At 37.3% G+C, this 23,267-nt stretch overlaps 1 protein-coding gene across 10 annotated transcripts in view; it reads left to right on the top strand.

The window, feature by feature from the left end:
- PHACTR1 (phosphatase and actin regulator 1) overlaps nucleotides 1-23,267 on the top strand; it is a 253,304-nt gene that overhangs the window by 187,472 nt on the left and 42,565 nt on the right. For all 10 annotated transcript variants that reach the window (XR_005557421.1, XM_039349332.1, XM_039349306.1 and 7 more), the window contains one exon: nucleotides 22,905-22,985. Coding sequence is in view for 9 of the 10 variants with exons in the window: in XM_039349332.1 (XP_039205266.1) it covers nucleotides 22,905-22,985 (81 nt within the window). In the remaining variant the exon portion in view is untranslated. The remainder of the gene's footprint in view (nucleotides 1-22,904; nucleotides 22,986-23,267) is intronic.

Genomic DNA, 23,267 nt, shown 5'->3' with positions numbered 1-23,267 from the left:
TCCAAAAACAATCTCTGCAGCTGCAGATACAACACATATTCCATTCTCCCCCCCCCCCCCCGTCTCTGTTGGCAAGTCAAGGAAAGAAAGAAAGAATCTGAAACAGCATGAAGTTTTTTCTGAACTTGACAGGAATATAAATCCTTCCATTCCCCACCATCCAGTCAGAGCTGAAGAAGCTTCTTGGATGAGAAGCGAAATATCTTCAAAGAAAAACAAGAATGTCCAGTTGCCTCTTGAAAAGGCACCTTTGGAATGTGCTAGGAGAGTATCTTTTCCATGGGAACTGGGTCATCCTGATCTTCTGAAGTCTCAAAAGGTAGACAGGCTTCTACGAGGGCAATTCGGAAATAAACCTCCGTTTGGTTATCAATGACAGACACTCGCAGATATAGAACTTTTATTATACACATTAGAAAACTACATTACATTACCTTTTAACATAATCACCATTCAAACTGAGGCACTTGTCATAACGTTTTACAAGGTTTGAAATTCCTTCTGCAAAAATCTCCTACCTGGGAATGAAGTCACTCTATAGCAGCATGATGAAGCGCATTGTCATCATCGAAGCAGTACAACACAAGCCACTGTTTCATGTGCCTGAAGAGGTGGTAAGTCACTCAGCACCAGATCTGGGCTATGAGGGGGGGGGGGGTGATAAAAAACATCCCAACAGAACTGCTTCAAAAGTTCTTGGGTGCATCTAGTGGTGTGCAGGCAAGTATTATCGTGAGCCAACACCACACCAGAAGTCAGCAGATGCTTGTTATGGATGGCTCGTCTGAGTTTTTGTAACGTTTCACAGTGGACTTCTGAACTGATGGTCGAACCACACTCCATGAACTTCACTAGCACTACTCCTTTGGCATCTCAGAGTACTGTTGCCATAACATTTCTGGCAGACAATGTTTGCTGAGCTTTTTTGGGTTTCTTTAATGAGTGCATATGACACCACACCATTGATTGCTGTTTGCTTCCAGGGTTCACAAACAACACCCGGATCTCATCGCCGGTCACAATTCTGTTAAGAAATTGTTCTCCTTCCTCAGTATAACGCATGAGAAAATCCAAAGTAGAACCCATTTGGTGTGTTTTGTGCTCCTCAGAAAGGAGTTTTGGTACCCAATGAGCACAGAACTTGCACTATCCCAAATTTTCTGTCACTACCTCATACAAAACAGTCCGAGAAATTTGGGGAAAGTGTAAAAAAAGTGCAGATATCATGAACTGATGGACTTCATGGATCTTTTTGTCAATTTCCTGCACAAATTCATCATTGACTACAGATGTGGCCACTTCTTGCCTCATCAAGCATGACAATTCGTCCATCTTTAAACATGTGACATCATTGATGTACAATGCCTTCACTCATCATGCTTGGTCTGTAAACATTACACAGTTCGCAGCTGCTGAAAGTTTTTGCACACACAGGAATCTTATTACTGCACGCACTTCACATTTGGCAGGATTTTCTATGTCAGGGTTCATTTTCAATTCATCTAGCAGGATTAGTCAATTGCAACACAATCTTCTTTTTCCACTCCTCACTGCCTACTTAACTACTGTGCATGGTGCCACAGGACGGCCGTCGCTATCCCCGCCTATTTCTTGCACATGCTCAAATGGAGGTTTATTTCCAAATTACCCTCACAGATAGTCATAGACCTCAGGCTTGTTTCATGCTTCTAATCCAGGGAACTAGACCAGCCAATCAATTTATTGAAATAAATGGTGTTGGGGGGGATTTTTATTGTTTTGTTTGTTTTAATTGGCACCAAATATTGCTTCTTCCTATCTTCTACCCAACTAGTTTCTAGTTGGTAGAGCTTTGAAATTCTCTGCAGATTTTGGAGTTAATATGCTCTGACTTTATGGATTGTTCTGTTTGGCTTGGGAGCAACACTGCACATGTTCCAGCAGCTTGAATTATACTATCCTAGAAGGAGAGATGTGTCTACATTTGAGATTTTTTAGAAATCATTAGAGATTTACTATTTCATGTCTTCCTAGCCCTGGTTTACTTACTTTCCCTATGCACCTATTATAATTTTTAGCTAGGGCTCTTCCATTAGCCCAGTAAGATACAAGGATATGAGGATTCAGACCCATGAAAGAAAGAGTCAAGTTTCAGACATGTTGCCAAGAAATGGCTGGAATTAAATATTTCCCCTCCCTGTTTTCATGTTTGTGTTTATTTAGTTTTGCACATCTCATTGTATCAGTGAGTATATTGGAGAGTATCTTCATTACTTAACACATCCAAGAGGCAACCATAAAAGAATTGTTCTAAGAAATTGTCAGGAGTTGTTTCTGTAATTGTTAGTGCCATTATTCTAATTACAAAATTATGCATGTTTATCAGCTTCATTACAGAAATAAAGGTTTGAGCAACCATTTTGGATGTTCAAATTCCTATTATTTGTTATCAGTATTGAGGAGAGTTGCCTTTTTTTAACCAAACAAAATATATTTAAATAGCGTACACTTAGATTCATAATACTGCATGCTGTGTTTGCATTTTGTACAGGTATGCTACTGTTGCTCTCAAAGTTTAGTTCAGTTGTCTGCTGTTTTATAATATTTCAACTTAGCCTTCTAAAAATGGTATAACTCAGAGGTATAAATCATGACTGGCTGGGGAATTCTGGGAGTTGAAGTCCACAAGTCTTAGAGTTACCAAGGTTGCACATCCCTGGTATAAATGTTACCTTGACTTCAAAATGTAATCAACATTAATTTAACTTTTGTCACCAATTTTGAATACCACTTTTGTTACGAAACTGTATTGCTTAACTTCAGATCAAAGAATACAGCAGCTCATAACGCAAGATAAATATTTAAGAAATAAGTCCCTAGGACTGTATTGCAACATTTACTTGAGGTTTTCTATATTCACATGTAAAATGCACATTTCTTAACTGATGATAATAGTCAATGCATCTAATCCAGGGGAGCCAAACTGGCGGCCCGAGGCTGGATGCGTCATGTGCAGGCCATGCCCACTCCAGCTCCGCAAAGGCAAAAAACGTTGTGATACATCACGATATGTCACATGACACGATCGAGTTTGACACCCGTGATCTAATCAAATGAAGTCAGTTTAAAACTTATGTCATAATCATTCTTTAATATTTAAGGCAAACTTTCCCTTGTGCTTTCCTAACATTTGGATTTCAATTCCTGAGTTTGAAAGCTGATTTAAAATGAGACAAATTGCTTCTTTTGCTTCAAGACACAAACACAAATATTTCAGTGGAAACATTTCCTGCCTGCGGGTTCCATATAACCGGATATCTTAGCAATGGGCTATTTTTATTTGATTTTATCCCATCTTTATTTTCACCAACTCAAGGCAGCATACATACCTAATGCTCCTGTCCCCTATTTTAACAACAACAACAACAATACTGTGAGGTGGACTGAGCTGAGAAAAGGTAACTGACTAGCCAGCTTTCATATCTGAGGGAGACCTGGTGCTCACAGTCTTGGTTTCTGGCGTAGCACTTCAGCCATCACATTAATCTCTCTCTCTCAGTTGCAAGTAGCTCATCTTTTAAAAAGTGTTTTCACTGGCTAATATGTCATCCTCATTGTCAGTCATTGAAAATCTATTTATTGCAACAGCAGGCATTCAAATTAAAGTATTCATGTCACAGGGATACAGGGGATGCAGTTTTTGAAACGGAAAGCCATTGTAATAAAACAAAAATGGTGCACATCTATATGATTGCACGTGTTTCTTGTCTCTTGCCTTTTCCTCTGCTTAATCTTTAATTAAGATTATATAACCTTGTGAGAAGACTGCCAACAATTAGAATCTGCAATCATATCCAGAGCTCCTGGCTTTAATTACAGCTTTCATGACTAAAAGTAACATAGGGTATATTAAGGCTTTTATACATTTACAATCACCCTCCCTATGTTATGAAGCATTGTCTTATCTAGTTGTCTTTCAAATTGGCAGCCAAAAATTGAGGGGGGGGGACTAATTCTCCTCCATCGTTTGAAAACTGTAGAAAACTAAATCAGTAAAGGAAGAACACAAATTCATTCTTTGGAATATCTCACCATTATCCAGCATCTCCTGTGCCAGAAACAACCATACACATATGTCTTCCCAAGCTGTTTCTGCATTTTTCTTTGCCTTCCAACCTTTTCCAACCCAGTTTCTCTCAATAACAGCAATAGAAAAGTCACAAGGCCTTCAAAACTAAAATGAGCATTGCCCTTGACTTTCAGGCCTCAGTGCACTGTTGGAGAAGGATTAGGGCCAGCTAGGATGTTTTCTGAAAGAGCAGGAATCCATCTCACTCCTGAACCTCTTCCAATAAAAAGCATTGTTGATGGATGAAGACGCGGATTTTCAGAGCAGCATAATTAAAATGAACAGTGCCCTGTCTAGATCAGAATGTATATAAGACCCAAATATCTCCCCGCCAGCATTATTTCTTTATGAATAGGCTCAGGGCCAGCAGCTGGCACTGCCAGCGCCTAGCTGAAGCCCACAAAACAGCAGGTACATCACTTCTAGTCACAGTGCACCCCCATGGTCTCTTAAACCATGCTTTTTCTGACACAATAAGTATTGCCTTAGAGTCTTAGCAGGAAAAAATGGTTGTTGGAATTAAGCAATCTCAATACATGTGAGAAACATTAGCAAATAAGGTTGAATTCCTCCAGAGCTGCCAGGTTTCATAAATGGGCAAAACGTTGTACGCTGTCCAGAAACACTCTAATGTGAGATTTGCGGCTGTAAAAATATGATTAATAAATAAAAGATACTATCTATATCAGTGGTTCTCAACCTGTGGGTTGGGACCCCATTTGGGGTCGAACGACCATTTCACGGGGGTCGCCAAACAAGGCTGTCCGCCATTTTTTTCCTTTTCTTTGGCCACGCCCCTGGTACCCGGTGATGTATAAGTGGTTGGGGGTCACCACAACATGGGGAACTGTATTATGGGGTCGCGGCATTAGAAAGGTTGAGAACCACTGATCTATATGGGCTGCTGAGAAAACTCATTTTCCAGCAGGAAGTGAGAGTTATGTAGGCCAAAGGCACTATGTGTTAGTAATCTGTTTTGCTCCAGTGCAGTTTGTATACAGGTAGTCCTTGACTTACAACCATTTGTTTAGCCACCACTTGAAGTTACAACTGACAAAAGTGACTTACAACCAGGGCTTTTTTTCTCATAGAATGCCCAGAACAGAGTTCCGGCACCTTTTTTGGATGGAACCTTGTAGGGTAGGCAAAGCGGGTTGTATGACATGTGTGAGTTCCAGCATCTTTTTCTTTTAGAAAAAAAACACTACTTACAACCAATCCTCACACTTATAACCATTGCAGCATCCCCATAAGGGCATGATCAAAATTCAGGCGGTTAACAGCTGGCATGTGTTATTTACAATAGTTGTAACTTCCCAGGGTCACGTGATTGCTATTCACAATCTTCCAAACTGGCTTCTGACCAGCAAAGTCAGTGGGGGAAGCTGGATTCATTTAATGACACTAAGTGGTAATTAACACTTAACAACCATGGTAAAAAAAAAAAAAGACCATAAAATCAGTTGAGATTCACTTAACACTCGCTTTGTTTAGCAGTGGAAATTCTGATGCCATCTGTGGTCATAAGTCAAGAACTATCTGTAGGTGTTGAGCATCACATAAGTCAAGAACTATCTGTATCTCCTGGTTGAGCATCACATTCTTTTTAATTAGAACTGTTCTTTGGGGGTGGAGTTTTACTGACATTCTTAACGGTGGATTCATGAAAGTTAGTTGAGTTGGAGCTGTGTGTATTGCTTCAATTCTTCCACCAGAACATTGTAGGAGATTATTAGGTTGAGCTTGGGGGAGGGGTCAAATGCGCCATCAGTTCAGAGTCATTATGCTCCCACAAAAGACCTAAGTTCAGCCCCCCTAGGGATTCTGTTGATTATTATCTAGCGCCAGAAGTTGTGGGTGCTCCAAGACTGAAAGTTTTTAAGACGAGATTGGGCAACCATTTGTCTGAAACAGTGTAGGCTTTCCTGCTTGAGAAGAGGGTTGGACTAGTAGACCTCTAAGGTCCCTTCCAACTCTTTTATTCTGATATTAGTAATTCAGATTCTTGGCTATCAGTAGTATGAAATAAATTCATAGTACTTTTGAACTCATCCTGGCTCCTGGTTTCTTGCGCCTGACAAAAGTATCATGGAACTCTTCTGCGTTTTTATTTGGGAAGGGAAAAGCTGCAACAGAAGCTTACTGTGAAAGAGCAGCTGTGTGAGGGATGGAAGACAGGTTTGCTGACCTTTTATTCAGAGGGAGTTCACTCTGGAACGAAACCCTGCAGTCCTGTAAGTGTGTATGCATACAAACATTAGTAGAAGAAAAAGCTGGTTTCTTTTGTAATAAGACACGGTGTATTTTTCACCCGATTCCCACCATTTCTAAAAGCTTCGATTTGTTGTTGTTGAAAGAGCGTAAAGCAGCAGAAGAAAATGTTCATAATTGTATATTTCAGATGATGCCAAAACAGGGAAGAAAAGCTGTGATTTGTGAAATCTTTGTCCTTCCACTGCAGTTGAACAAAAGCAAGGGGCTTCTAACACAATTGTTGGTTTGCCTTTCCAGCATGTGTACGCCCTTTTTTTTAAGCGGCCTCCTTTTGCTCTCTTCAGTGGAGGTGTTATTTTTTTACATCCCTTTGCAAGGGCTGCGGCACCAATGTGTGAAGGCTACATGACTGATATTCTCCAGCAAAAGTTGTAACTCCATTACACTGCTGGGTGATTAATTTGTTTAGAGAAACTTCACAGTGTTTTATTATTCAAGGAGAAATTTGTTGCAAAATGCATGTGGATATTGGCTTTCCTTCAAATCCTGGCTATTTCTGCTGAGAAATACCAAAAGCAATTTTTGGTATGAATGCTGATCAGAGGTTTGAATTGGTATGTGTGTACGTGTACAAACACACACACACACACATATGCGTATGTGAAATCATATCATAAAGAACATTAAGGGTCCTAATACAGGAAAGTAGATTTTATGTTATGTTTTTTTAATGGAGAATGTATTTGTTTGTTGAACATTGAACAATATGTGTGTGTTTTAAAGCTTGAATATGAAGTAGTTATTTAAACTCTATAATAATAGAGACTCTGTCCTTCGGTTTTCCGTACTCTCTATTTTATTGGGGTTCTATCCAGTTTTGTAGGCTCCAGTTAACAGATATATAAACAGACCTCTGCATCTATTTGTAAAGTGGTAACTATAGCTATATATGTATAGTCTTCATGTTTTCCTTTAGCCTGAAAACAGGAAGCCAGAGCTATCTCCTGGTTGAGCATCACATTCTTTTTAATTAGAACTTCTTAGCTTAATTAACTGAGTGTTCTGAATCTGATCACATAAAAGTTTTTTTGATTGAAGGAACAACAGCCGCTCTTCTCCCAAGCTAAGACATAATGACCATGAACAAGTTTCCTTTCCTTTTTTTTTTTTTAATCAGCTTGCCATAGTGGCCGCTACCAGTTTTGTGAACATACTCAGTGGATGTATCAGTATCTTTAAATTTTTCAATTCGGCCTGAGATCTTGGAGTCAGTTTCTGACAAGGAGAACGAGAATATGAGTGGGCTGTGTCTTCTTTTTGATTTCACAAGTGCAAAAACCAATAAATGGACCCAGCTTTAAAAAATAGACAACATATTGCCAAAAATCTGTTACAAAGATGTGTAATGGTGGCACAAGAATGCATCTTGTGCCACCATTACACCGTATACCATTTTATGAATAAAAAAACTACACTCCTTCCTGAATTTAATATCATCTAATTAATTTCTTGATTATGTCAGTTTTATTTATTTAGTCACCCTATTGATTTCTGTGCTTTTTGTGAATAATATAGCCCAGAATAGCAGATGGCTCTGAGATCTTTTAAGTTAGCGATCTAAAAATACCATTGTGCTTTTTTTTCTAAGAGAAAAAGCTATGCATAAAATGAAAGAGTTCTTTATTACACATAAAGAAGCCACCTGCCTTTTTATTGTTGTTGATATATACATTTATATACATATAGATTGATAACATATATTGCTGATATACTAGTATAATTATACATATATTGTATATGTATATACAGTACATTTATATTGTAGGTCTTTGGTTGTTCGGGTTTTCTCCCGCGTAAAATTGGAAGTGTCTTGGCGACGTTTCGACGAAGTCCCATTCGTCATCTTCAGGCTGGTGCTTTCAGCTTCGTGCTTCGAGGAGCAATGTGTGGTCTTAGCTGTTTCTTCCTTTTAACTGCCAGTGGGGGTATGAACTGATTGGGTGGGAGCTTGGCTGTGTTCTGATTGGGTGGAGGTGTGTTCTGATTGGTTAGGGGCGTGGCTGTGCTCTGATTGGCTGGGGGTTGGCTGTGCTCTGATTGGCTGGGGGGTTGGCTGTGCTCTGATTGGCTGGGGGAGTGTTCTGTTTGGTTGTGCTCAGGTTAATCTGAGTTGCAGGGAGGTTTAAGATTTTGGGCTGCCTTGCTATTTTTTTGGCTTCGCGTTCGTGGTCGTGCCTCATCTTCATGGAGGGTGTCAGTTTGCTTCATGTATGGATTGGAGAGGTTTAAAGTGGCTAATGATGATACATTTATATTGTTAAATATAAATGTATCATCATTAAAGTGGCTAATGATGATACATTTATATTGTTCGTATATTCATATATTTATATACTCTCACAATCATTAGGCTATAATTTTCATTCTATAATAATTTTAAGTCAATATCCTTTATCAGAATAAATGCAATTATTCCATTTCATTTTTTGTAATGACAAAATGTCATTTCTCTCAGCACTGATGCAGTTATCAAACCAACCAATATTTTGGTGACTGGGCAATGCAGTTATAAAAGAAGGAGGAACATTTCTCACTAAAAGGTGAGAAGTACTAAGAGCAATGATGTCAACTATTCTGAAAATTTATTCCATATACACGAACTTTGAGGAATCCCAGAAAAGCAATTTTGATAGCAATGTTCACCCACAAACAGATAGACATACAGATAGGTGTATTTGTGGGGGTATGAAATGCTCATTCTACTTCAAATTGCAACTTATGTGGTTTGCATCCCCCTTCACAACTCTCCAATGAGAGCCTTTGAATCTATTATTCAATCTAGAGCAGTCATATAATATTTGAATATATATATATTTAGTCCTTTTTTGAAATAACACTTGAAATAACATGGCTGGTTTTCCTGCTAGAAAGCGACACTCAGTGGGACAGGGAATGAAAACATAGTGATCCAGTAATCATTTAACAACACATCCCATATTCAACACCAGTCCCTCAGCCTGATAACAATTCTAAAAATTGTAGAATAACGATTCCTGGGTACATACATTTCAGTAAAAAAGGAAAGCGATCACCAGATGGCTATGCTTATAAGCAGGTTTCCTCACTAACTGGCTTGTATCCTGACGATGATGGCAGATGTTAGCCATCGAAAGCTTGATTTTCTTTATTAAAACCTTGGTGTTTTACTTCCTGGTGATCGCTTTCCATATATATATATATATATATATATATATATATATATATATATATATATATATATATATATATATATTGAAAGGCTTAGGATACAGATATTCGCCATGCTAAATTGCAAGTCACTTAGCAAGCAGAAAAGCATGCCAGCACAACATTTACTGTTGCAACAACTGAGCCTTATTCTCCCTCAGTTATCGGGCTGAGGGACTGGTGTTGTATATGGGATGTGTTGTTAAATGATTACTGGATCACTATGTTTTCATTCCCTGTCCCACTGAGTGTTGCTTTCTAGCAGGAAAACCAGCCATGTTATTTCAAGTGTTATTTCAAAAAAGGACTAAACCCTGCATGTAAAGAGCCCAGATAAGACCTGAAGAGTAATTCAAAAAGTATCAATCAGGCATCATGTGATAGATTCTTGTGCCAAAGCTGGAGACCATCCTCTCTTGCAGCCCAGGCAAAAGTGGCCATGAAAGGTGACTGGGCCCTATGACTCAAGGGCAAGTGTGTATATACTGCAGCCTAAAGTGTCCAGTCTTTGACCATATCATCAGCTACATTATGAGTGAGGTGTGCTAAATCATACCCACTACAAACTAAGGGTACTTGAAACCTCATCTCACAAAGAAGGATGAACAGAGTGGCAAACAGGATTTGGAAGAGTACAAAGTTGGAAGACAACCGGTATCCAAAAATTGTAAAGCTTTATGGATTTAAGCCACCATTTTGATTTGTACTCTGGTGGACTGTTGGAGGAAGCTCTTTTATCTGTTCCAAATCACTAAAAAAAAGAGAAAGAAACAGAGAGCTCATATCTTGATATTGTCATTTTCACACCAAAGATCAACTGGACTTCAGAATAAGCAAGCTAACAGTTGGTGTCCTCATCTCTATAATAAAATATTCTTACTTCAACTTAAAATAGAGAGTTTTGAGGCTAGCCCAAAACATTAAGCTGTTAGGAATGGGGAAACTCAGCTTCAATTATGACTCTCATTACCTCGAGGTAGTAACACTATATTTTAAATAGAATTAGAGGTTAGAAATAGAAGTAGTACATGCCACCTGAGCTTTTGTAAAAAATCCTAATGTAGATATTTCAAACAACTTAAATAATTAGCCGTCTCATTATATAGATTGAACATGCAGATTGTTACATTTCTCTCTCTCTCTCTCTCTCTCCACATATACATTGGGCTATACATACTTTATACAGATTGATGTCTACTTTTTAATAAGCAAGAAGTCACAGTATACCTCTCAACAATATTTTAATGGGGGTTTTTTTTGCATTATGCTTAATTTTTAAATATGTTATTTCTATAATTTCTGTCCCTACTTTCTGCCTATATTGTAGAAGAAACTGACTTAAATGTATTTCTCAATTTAATCAAACAACCTTTAAGTTGTCTCAATTTAATCAAACAACCTTTAAGTTGATCAAAATATTTCTAATGGGTTGATTGTGGGCATAATTTCATGTTTCGAAAAACAATTTCTTAGTATGTCTGAATGAATAAAGAACTGGGCCAGATGCTTGTTGGAGTAAAAGTTTGCATTTCTCAATATGCTTGCTCACAGTAGCTTTTGCCAATCAGTCTCTAAAAGGTTCGCCATCACTGATCTATCTTCTATAGCTGCCCATGTCAACCAAGTGACTCCAAGTTTTGGACAGCTTACAGTTCTAACCATAAGAAATACAAAATATTTAAAACAATAAAAGCATCAAAAAATTATTATGTACAGCAGCCAAATTGTTACCTGGTAATCATAAAGTCAAAAACGGGGCCCTTACCACATTTGGAGCACTAGGCTTGGATTCACAGACATGTTTTTAAAGCTTTACAGAGGGCCAACAGAGTTGAGGCCAGTCTATTTTCCAAAGGGAGAATATTCCACAAAACAGGACTTACAGCAGAGAAGGTCCATCTTCTAGTCTCTGCCAGCTCACATTCTTTGGCTACTGGGATCTGTAAGCATGCCCAATCTGCTTGATCAAATTGGACAGGTAGAAACTCATGGGGAAAAAGTGGTCCCATGGGTAACCCAGTCCCAAGCCATGTAAGGTTTTAAAGTAGCAACCAGCACCTTGAATTGCACTCGGATACACACTGGTAACTAATGTACAATGCATTACATGTGGTGCTGTATGTCCAGCATCAATGACTACCTGCACAGCCATTTTCTACATTGGATGAAATTTCCGAATGCCTTTTAAGGCCAGCCCCATGTAGAGGGCATTGCAATTATCTAAGTCAGAGGTTACAAGGGCATGGGTGACAGTGAGCAAGCCTTCCTTAATTATACATTTTAAGACCCCGAAACAACCTTTGCTTGAAAAAGGAATAGTAAAGAGTAATAAGGGTTGTCCCCCCCCCCCCGCATGATGCAGCATGAATATGCTCTGGAAACTGGTTTTGTCTGCCATCATGATACAGCCATTATCAATCTTCAGCCCATAGCTAGGAACCCTAAACCTGTCCTTGGCTGTTTGAGAGATGCAGAAGTGCAGAAGACATGGCTGCTCTCTGCTGCCCTGATATTCTAGAGTACAGTAAACTCTCTTCCCTCCCTCAGGATCAGGTTGACCTCTAGCTTAGACATCTTCCTGAAACTGTTAGAACATGTCTGTTCTAACAAGTCTTTGGAGATTAATACCTGCATATTCCATGCCATCTGGTTGGCATTTTGTTCCCTGAATACTCTCCTTGATTCTAATGATTAATAGGGTGTGGTTTTATGGTTTTACAGTTTTACAGCTTACAATTTATGAAGAAGCTAGATGTGTGCCAACGTGGCAGTCTGCAATGATGGAAAATAAATTAAAATAGGAGTGTCCATTGGTGACAGCAATCCTGGAAGTGACAATTTACAGACAACAAAATCTATATTGATACTACAAAAATACGCTACACAAGGATGATTTAAAAAGTCAAGATGACAATTCACTGGTGCAATCAAAATTCTACCTGTTTTTTTTAATGTGTAACAAGACTCATAAATAGTTTCAGATGCACAGTCATAGCTGCCCTCTTGACATTTTTAACCATACCCTGTGGACATCCCTGATGATATAATTCGTAGATGCACGGTCCTCCTGACACAAGGTTTGAATAATCTCAGAATTCAGAATATGGTGCCAGAATTCCAAATATACTTACCAGCCTAAGATTTGCCTCTCCATATATTAAAATAATTAAATCAAACTCCCTGACTTCCATTTAATCAAAAAGCAATTATTTAACAGCAGTAAAAGTCTAAAAGATTTCTGAATACTGATCTTCAGAGGGTGCAGTTATGATGGTTTTGTGTTCTTTCTTAAATACACTAAATTATTCACCAAGTTTTACTCAAGTGGAAACTTCCTAGAGGCAAGTTAAAACTGTACTGGTGTTCAGGGAAGATCAAGGGCATATGTTCAAACTTTTTAAATTCCTTAGGTATTTTAAAGCAATTATTTTTGAGTGTTGAGCATTATTCCATAAATCTTACAGTAATCTGCTATTAATTTTATGAATACATTAGATAAACAAGATTTTCACATGAATATGTTGCCATCTAATGTATATTTAGAAATAAGAATTGTTACATTATCTGCATGTAGTCCCTACACCCAGATAGTTATGGGAGGGAGTTTCATGTTAATAACAATGAATCATTTACTCTTAAACCTAAAGTAATCTATGACTATGATAAACAGCAACTAATGCAACAGCTGTGGTGGCACAGTGGTTAGACTGCAGTATTGCAGGCTAATTCTGCCAACTGCCAATAGCTCGATTCTCACTGGCTCAAGGTTGACTCAGCCTTCCATCCTTCCAAGGTGGGTAAAATGAGGACCCAGATTGTTGGGGGCAATATGCTGACTCTGTAAACTGCTTAGAGAGGGCTATAAAGCACTGTGAAGCGATATATAAGTTTAAATGCTATTACTATTGCTATCCCAGATTTCCTCTAGATATAAGGCAGAATGGGAATATTGTACTGGAACCTACATATCTAGTTATAAGATATTTTCAGTCACAATTTTTTATGATTTTATATTTAAAAAGTTAATATCAGACATGCAATTTTATTTTCCTTTCTATAAAGTTAGATTTCAAACTGTTTCTGAGATTTCAGCTGAAGTATACTATAAGCATAGAAGATACATTAATTTATTTGTTAAACAAATTTATATGGCCACCCAATTCACACATAGTTACTCCAGGTGGCATACAACATTAAAAATCCACAAAATTCACAATTTAAACCCTCAGTGATCCTTTTATTTAAATCAAGTATACTTGACTTTAGTACATGTAATTTTGTTGAAACATATTAGGAGAGAGGACAATTATTTATTTTATTTATTATATTAGATAGATGTTCTCACTTTTATGGAAGTAAGGAGTCCCAGAAAGCATCCTGTCTATGCCCAAAATATATCCAGACCTGTTTCATCATGGGATAACCCATGTGCCTTCAGAACAACTTTCTACAACTTGGCGCCCTCCGGATGTTGACACTAAAACTTCTATGATCCTTAGCATGACATATTGTCTAGGATCTGGGAAATGTAGTCCCAATACCTGGTGTGTCTCAGGTTGAGGAAGGTTGGGTCAATTCATACTGTGTCATTTAGAAAAATATAATAGTAAAATCTTACTTTGCATTTATATTTAAAAAAGTGTGCCCACTTTTTGAACAGATTTGATGTTAGGTAATTTTAACGTGAAACAGTTCATTTGTAATAGCAGTATGAGCATAGAACTGGAGAACTGGAGGTGACCATGGAGGACATTTGGAGTGCTGGATCCATTAGAGCAGGGGTCCTCAACTTTGGCCACTTTAAGACTTGTGGACTTCAACTCCCAGAATTCCTCAGCCAGCAAGCTGGCTGAGGAATTCTGCAAGTTGAAGTCCTCAAGTCTTAAAGTGGTCAAAGTTGAGGACCCCTGCATTAGAGCATCTCTGATACCCGGCCTCCGTTTCAAGATTTGCGATGGAGGAAATTTCAGTACAGTATTTCAGGTAGCAGCTTGCTCTATCGCCCAGCAACTTGTACATTCAGGAGGTTCTTTCTGATATCTGGCCTAAACCTATTTTGATTATTTTCCATTATCTTAACAATTATCTTCTCAAGCAATAAACAAGTCCTCTCCCTCTTCCGAATGATAGTCCCACAGATATTTGAGGACTGCTACCATATGTCTCCTTATTCATCTTTTCTACAGGCTGAACACACAGATACTTCAACTGTTCCTCATTATTCTTGGTTTCCAAACTTTCACCACCTTGGAAATCCACCTCTAAATTTGTTCCATTCAAACTGTGGTACCCAGGACTCTAAATGAGACCTACCTGGTGCAAAGTTAGAGCAGAACCATTATTTCCCAAAGATCTGGATTTCATGTTCCTCTTAATGCACCTCCAAGATAAGATTTGCCTTTTCAACAGCTACATTATAACACTGGCTCAAATTTAACTTGTGTCAATAAGGACACCAGGTTCTTTACAAATATGCCACCATCAACCAGGTCTTCCTATCATCTACTTCTGCCATGCATAGACACAAAGGTCTGCAGTTTCATCAGTCTTCTTTCTTCCCTGAGGGTAATACTTGCTCTCCTCCAGTCTTCCAGGAGTGCTCAAAGATCACCAAGAATGGGTCTGTGATAATCTCTGCTGCTTCCTTCAGTATATCCACTTTGACCATTTGCAGAGCGTTACTGTGAAATAGTAGTCAAACTGTATGAAACAGCTGTTGCTTTTTCCTTGCTGGGGAACTGGGCCAGATGTCACCTTTCATTTTTTTTACCCCTTTGGCTCTTCAGTTGCTACACTTCTGTCATATTACAATCAATAATAATTAGCAACAGCATAAAGTTAAATCACAGTAGCGTACCATTGCGGGGTTTATTTCCATTTTATATTGCAGAGCATGATATTCAAATCAGTGAGCCATAGAATTATGAAGAAGACATTGCACTTTGTACTTAAAAAGTACAGTTTTTAAAAATGGGCTCTTTATGTGAATCCCCAAGTATGGTTGACAAAGAAAAAGGGCTTGAGAAAGGCAGAGCGCACAGGCCCAGGAGATGCTTATCAACAGCTAGTGACAGAAGATGCGGCCCCTGGTAATGCATTCATTTTCAGTTGCAAGAAATATTTCATACTTGCCTACACCTACATATAGAAACATTATACATAATGTACACTTCTCTACAGCACTCGATACATGGTTACTATATATACAGGGCCACCAGACAATATGGCAGAAATTGAGGGTGCGATGGCACAGAAAGTATGATCCTATTTTTTGTTTTTGTTTCTTTGCTTTTTTGCTTCCTTAAATACTTTAATTCAGCACTGAGCTCATTTTAGATTCTGATTTCCTGGCAACACATAACATTGCACTGACCCCTTCAAATTTTAGATACACTTTAAGATGACAGTAAAGGTGTCTTAATTACTAGTAGGATGTTTCTTATTACATGTTCATTATACCCTGTTTACGTTTTCCATGAACTGAATCATTTTCTACATATTATAATAGCTATCAACTTCCAAAAGCAAATTTATTTTCTGCTGTTCCCTAGTTTGTTCATTCAAGTACGCTTGCTCCTCCTCCATTTTTCTCCCAGGCTGTAGCAAGGAACCAAAAAGCTGATGTTTTGCAAGATAGCCTGGATAATCCAGACATAGGCTGGTATTTATTTTTCTCCTTCTTTGGTGCTGAAAAATGCATTACTCAGTGAAGTTTCTGTTGGCATTCTCAGTTAGAAGTCTAGGCAAGGAAGTGAAGCAGATCCACTTCACTATAAGCAAAGTGATCTGTTTATTCAGGCTTATCAGGTTTATTTATTTAGCATCTGGCTTCTACAGAAGTCATGCAATCACTGTACGCATTTAGTTTAAATAAAGCGTCAGCATATACAGATGTATATATATGATATGTGGACAATACAATATAGCAGATAATATATTAAAGTAACATAAAACCATTATAAAATCACCATAACATGGAGCCATAGAATTGCACTGGTATAGATGTTACAAATTGATATCTAAGAAAGTTAGCTGTCTAACTACTTCTGGTGTGGCTGTGGCATGATCATCCCAGGTGCCTTGAGATTTCCTGAGGAGACATTCTTATGTCTTCTATATGTGTTACAGTTTGTTCCGGTGCACCATATTAGCATTGGGAGCTCTCGGCCATTCCCCATTTTAAAAACTTTGCCTTAGTTCTGGCATGACCTGTCCTGATTCTATTCATATGGCTCCGTATTTTGGGGGGCAACTGCATTCCTGGAAGTGGTTTTGTTGGATCTGTGTAAACTGGTTATTAAAAGTCACCCATCTTAATTGGCATTTTTCATCTATATCATAAGACTGTGGTATGTTATTCCAAATTGGTTTCCTGGATTTAAGCCTGGCGAGAGGTAGAGAGTCTAATATTTTATGTATTGGAAGATCTCTAGGAGTCAATTAGATTTATCTGGTACCTGCAGTGTAATTGTACCTATACCTACTTAAAAGTAAATCCCACTTTACTTTCAGATTATGACACTGACTTTCAAGCTGCAGCACTAAATTTGTGTTGATGTGAAGGATCCAAATTGTGGCTCGAACCTGTTCTGTATTATTTGGACCATTGGTAGGACCACCAGATCTGGAATGTATTGGCTGGATGATTATTAGATGGTGGGAAATCAGCAGAAAACTGCTGCTGTTGTCTAGTGAGGATCTGAATTTTCCAGGTGGTTTGATACCCTTAGTTGTGATTAATCCAGGGAATACGATCGGAATAGCTATTTTTAAAACATCCTAATGTGACCTGCTTTGCAGTTAAGAACTGCTGACTAAATACATAATGTTCTTGCTATTCAGCCAAGTAAAATATGATTTTTCTCACCTTATTCTACACCTGTTTGAAACTGAGATTAGGTTTCTCTTTTTTTAAATGCAGCCTGTCCTTTCTATCTTCTCCTTCCTCCTTAATAGAAATATCTATTAGTGGAAGTGTGAAAATATCTGAAATGAGTTTTGTAAGCAATTCATCACATTGTCCTTATGTTCACTTGTTCTTATCTTCTTTTGTTATACCATTGTTGTTTTGTTTTTTTTTTTAGTTTGCTAGTTCTCTCATTTGGTCATAGTGCCAATGGCAAAGATTTTTTTTTTCCGTGTGGCTGGAACAATCAGTTAGATACACACATAAGTTTGCTGATGGGAATTGCGAATGAAAGAAACCTACACTGACACTCATGGATGACTTTGAAATTTGGATACATGGGGAAGTCTATTCACTAGGTTTGAAACTTAGTTGATACAAATAAATGGGCAATCACAAGATCTCTCTTTCCAGAGAGATTTTGCTGGCCCAGCTCCTCCATATAGCTATAGGTTTCAGCAGTAATGTCATCCCCATTTTTCAAGGACATCATCAGGTCTCTATACCTCACCAGAAATCTTGATTGACAAAAATAAGTTAATTACAATGAAACCATTTATGAAATTGATCGTGCAGCATTATTTTATGCTAGATGGAGGTCAGCATAAGGCAGGACTATCCAAACAATTGCATAGCTTTCTCATCACAGAGTATGTCAGGCCCAAAACCAAGAGTGATATGTGTTGATTCTTCCATACTTATTGTTTCACACCTATAGACAACATCTTCCCAAACTGAGCTCTCTACTATCTGCTTCAACAATGTATTAGGAAGGAGCTGTCTTCATCCTTTTTCTCCCACACATAAGTTCATGGATGAGTTGCCTCTTACTCCTCTGGAATGCACCCCCTCCCTCCTGGGAATCCACCTTCTTATTACATTCCATGACAAAACCTAGTATTAATATTTTTGACTTCTTTAGCTTACACCTCATTTGGAAAAAATGTTTGTGATGCTGCCACATCTTGTGTCCTTCTTTACAAGCTAATAAGAAGAAGGTGGAAATGAAAAATCCCTTGACTTCCTGTGGAAAATTGTGTTACATGTTCCTACAATTAGGTGTTAAGGGCAGAGAAAGGAAAACTAGAGATACATTGTCATTTTCAGCTACAATTCCAAATCTGTTATCATGTCTCCTTCCAACCACAAAAGCATAGTTCCGGTGGCTGAAATAGAGATGGTAATCTCCAGTCCTTAGTAGAAAATGTCATCCATCTGGCTTCCTGTGATGATGACACTGCTACAAATTGAGGGAGAGCTCAGAGATATGTTTGTGGTTACTCACAAAGACATTAAACAAAAGGAAAAAGCACTTGCAATATGGATGGCCTACTACTCTCCTTTAAGACTGGCTAGATTTTGTTAAAATGTCTTTCTTTTGTGTCTTATGGATACATAGCTTTTCTTTTATTGGGAAATAATATGATTTAATATCTCTTTTAGTTTGCCTATGCATAATTCGTTCTGGAATTTCTATCCAATCTAAAGCATTCTCTTTTTTAAAAAAAATACCTTTTTCTTAAACAGATTTTCAATGTATGAAAGATCTGTATGTACCTGATTTGAATTTTCTCAGTGCAGCTCCCTCTGTTAGCTAGGGCTTCTAGCATCGTTCAGATGTTATTGATTTGCATTTCCTTGGGTTTCATTGAACTGAGAGATCTAACCATTTTCCTGAACCTTGAAACAAAAAAATGCACTTTATCTCATTTTTCTTTGAGAACTACATTAATCTGTGGGTTCCTATATATTCAATGACTATAGTTATTAAACTATAACATAACATCATAACATTAAAAAATGAATGGTACTGTGTAGGGGAAAAATAATCAAGCACACATCAATCAAAGGCTTATATTTAAATGCAAAGATATGTTGATAAAATTGCTAACTGGCACTGAGACTTACTATATTGTATACTACCGTATATACTGCATAAGCAAGATCATATGAAGATTAGCAGAATCAGATGGAGGCTGGAGAGGTGTGTTGATATGAAGTTTTAAGAAATGATCAGGGAAATGAAATAAGTGGTTGGATTGATTAGACTTTGGGGAAGACAATGAGACAATAACATTATAAAAGACTTTAAGAGAGCTAACAGGAGTTATTCATGGCACAATATAACTTACAACTAGGATAGCAACAACTATTCCACATTCAGTTTAGATAATGCTGGTTTTCTTGACGAAAGAACGAGAAATCAAAATAGCTATTGATGCCTGACAGAATCACAGAAACTGTGCACCTGTTTCTCAGTGGGACTCAATACTTCAGTGATAGATTCAGCAGGCCTGACATCTTAAGAAACCCTTTGAACAGCATGTGTAATTATTTCTTGCAATGAACAGGAAACAAAGAGATTTGCAAATTTCCTAAAAGGTCACAGATATTTATTTTTTAAAAAATCCTTTGATGTGAACTGGCACCAGTAGGTATATACTACAATAACAGCTAAAGTGTGACCTTATTTGACATTTAATGTCTGAGGGTAAATTGACAGTTATTGTATAGACTTTTTCCTATGAAATAGAAATTATACAAATGTAACTACAAAATTACAAAGGTGGCTATTTGAAAAATTCTCTTTTAAAATTCAGTTCCCTCAAGAAAGGAACTTTTAGTAAGGCCAGGAAAACATTTGAAAAGTGCTCACAAAGTATATTGATAGGAGCAAAGCTTCTCTCCATCTACCTCTGCAAAGCTCAGCACAGCTACTGTGAGATTTCTCAGGTCACTTCTGCAAGTCTGCATAGGTCAGGGGTCTTCAAACTTGGCCCTTTTATGACATGTGGACTTCAACTCCCAGAATTCCTCAGCCAGCGTACCTGGCTGAGGAATTCTGGGAGTTGAAGTCGACAAGTCATAAAAGGGCCAAGTTTGAAGACCCCTGGCATAGGTTCTCTTTTTCACTGTTAAAAAAAATATCATTTTTGTTCCTGCTTCTGCCTGATATATCCATAGTTTTTCATATAATGATAAATCCAAATTTTTAAATATATCATTTAAAATCACATTCCCATTTTTAAACCATATTAAAGTTCCCCAAACAATATTAACAAATATATGGATTTGCAAGCCAAACAGGACAATGCCCCATCATATATGTAAGTGCCTCATCTATTATTAATTCATCTATTTACATGGAAGTTTCAAACCATGATTGTCCCAAAATGTAAGTTTATCGTGTGAATAATGATCAACCTTTGATTTCTGTCCAAGACTTTTCAAATATACCTTGTTGCTTTTAACGCTAGAAACACAGTAGAATTATTGCCGTAATGAAAAAGAAACCAAGTCCCTGCCATGATGTCAGAGGGGCTAGATAATATAACTATCTAATTGTGTCTATAGTGCTTTTTACATTATTGCTACTTATTTCAGATTCTTTAAATTCATTTAATTTACAATTAAAATGTTCTTTCGTTCAGGATTAAAGGCAGACACATCCAGCATTTTCAAAGCTGCCATTCCAAAGGTCTTTAATATCTCAGAAATAGTTAATTAGCAAGTCAGTTAATTAGAAAGTGAGGTTTGGAAACTTAGTGTGCTTTCAAAGTCTCCACTATGGTTGCAAGCAAGATGACTAATCATGTCATTTCCTGGTACTCAGATCAGCAGAAAGCCAGATCAGTCCTGTGGGTCTGCTCATGTGGAGCAACTGTCCAGAACACATGTGGGGTTTTTTTCCATCCTCTCTCTATCCTGAGAGGTTCCATGGAACCAATCTGCTCATCGGTTCCTTGCCGTTTGCCACGGTCATTGATTCCACTGTTGCAGAGTTTTTCCCTCAAAAGTTCACCATAACTCCTCTGGCTATCCAGAGCTCATAGGGCATATTTTAGACATTCTATATTGAACTAAATAACCTGGGGTAATGGTATGTGAACAAGACCTTGAAGAAATGCTTCCTGTGGAATGCCAAATAAGCGAAGGCCTAGCCCACAGCTGCGTAATAGACAGAGAAAGGCCGAGAAGGAACCCTTCCTAGCTTTTCAGGCTGTAAAGGAGACCGTGAAAGATTTGTACTTTCAGACTTGCAAGATTCTGTTAATGTAGTTTTATAATAAAATAGTATTAGTTCATCTGGTCATTTTTCCCTTCTGGTCTACTTGGGAAGAATAACACCTAATAGGTGTTATAAAACTATTACACAATATTTATACATTTTGGTATAAAATATTCATAATGATCAATAATACATAAAATATCATCAGCATATAATAACTCCAGCTGAAATTTTATTCCTAGAGTATCCTTATTAAAACAGAGCAGAAATTCCAAGGTCAGGTTCACTATATGAGTTAATAAAGGGGTGAAGTAATGATTGGAAGAGAAATCAAGGCATTATGCAAAAAATGCTGGTCAAAGGATTAAAATACCACATTTTAATCTAATTAATAAAAAAAACCAAAAACCTATTATTTCCTGAATAGATAGACATAAGCAGTTTCCTATTTATCTTCAGAAGAACCATATTATTGTTATTATTAAAAAAATTAATTCTTCTTAATGATTTCCTTTGGATTCAGTATTGGAAATTTAAGCGTTAAAAATTAGAAATGATTTATGAGTAATTAATTTATTAAAATAGAATCATTGTTTGTGCTGAATTGTTTGTCTATTCTTGGTAGTCAAAATAATATTGCTTTGTTATTCTTACTGCAGTTTCAGTTGAGAATCTAATAATTTACCTAATCTTTCTCCTCACTAAGCTGAGCAATTTTTGTCTCAATTAAATCAATTACTAAAAAAATTCAACTCCAATATCTTTTGACTGGAAGCATCTCAAGTATTTGTTCTAGCACCAAAAAGCTTTAATTCCCAGCATATGAATATGTAAAAACAGTTGTTTTAGAAGACCATAATCCATGAGAGAAGCCTTTAAAGTTATTGGCTTTCTCTCTGTGTTCAGGAATAAATTCATCAGCAGCTCAATCTTTCAATTGTTCTTCAACAATCTGAAGCAGTTGCTGCCCCTCTGAAGAGGAGGAAGCGATTCCTATTTTCTTTGTCTTCCTGATTTCAAACCCATAATTAATCTAATGAAAGACACTACAAAACTGCCGTTTAGGTGAAGGAAAACAAAACAAGTTTTCTGCTTACTGATCAAGCAATCAAGAATCAAAAGATCAGATAATCTCCTTGGATGTTCGTAAATTCAGCTCATCACCATGCCAATCAGAAACCTTAACATTAAAGTCAGATGTAAAATCAATAAATAGAAGGACAATGAAGGCAGATATCTTTTAGTAAAGTTGAAACTATTGGCAAAAATAGAAGAAGAAAAAAAGATTTCAATGATTTGGGTTTATTCAACTCTTCAGGATTATAAAAGTATTTCAAGGGATGAAAACAGTTTTTTACAGTTTCCTAATGCCATATTTTATGAGTTCACTATTTCAACTTGTATTTTTTTCTTTTCGTTAGCACTCGAAAGGAAAATATCAATGAGGCAAAGCAGAGAGGAACTTATCAAGAGAGGAGTTCTGAAGGAAATATTTGACAAAGGTAAGAAACACTGTCAACTCACAGTGACAGTGGGGGGTGTGGATAATATTATTTGTTTTTGCAAGAATTTCTTGTAGCAAGTCCAAAACTTGGATCTGGATTTTTATAATAGCTGGACTCCAAACAAAAATAAGCAATAAATTCAAATGCACTCAGGAGCAGCTTTTGTATTAAAGTTAAAATATTGAGAGGTCCTGGGTGCTCTCTGAGCTTGCTTGTTTTCTTGCAGACGTTTCATTACCCTAACTAGGTAACATCATCAGTGCTAGTAAGGAGTGTTGT

The sequence above is a fragment of the Crotalus tigris genome, unplaced genomic scaffold (assembly GCF_016545835.1).
Source record: "Crotalus tigris isolate CLP2741 ecotype Arizona unplaced genomic scaffold, ASM1654583v1 scf7180000017564.2150845, whole genome shotgun sequence".
In the NCBI taxonomy this organism is placed as follows: Eukaryota; Metazoa; Chordata; class Lepidosauria; order Squamata; family Viperidae; genus Crotalus; species Crotalus tigris.
This window is presented reverse-complemented; position numbering and strand designations above follow the sequence as displayed.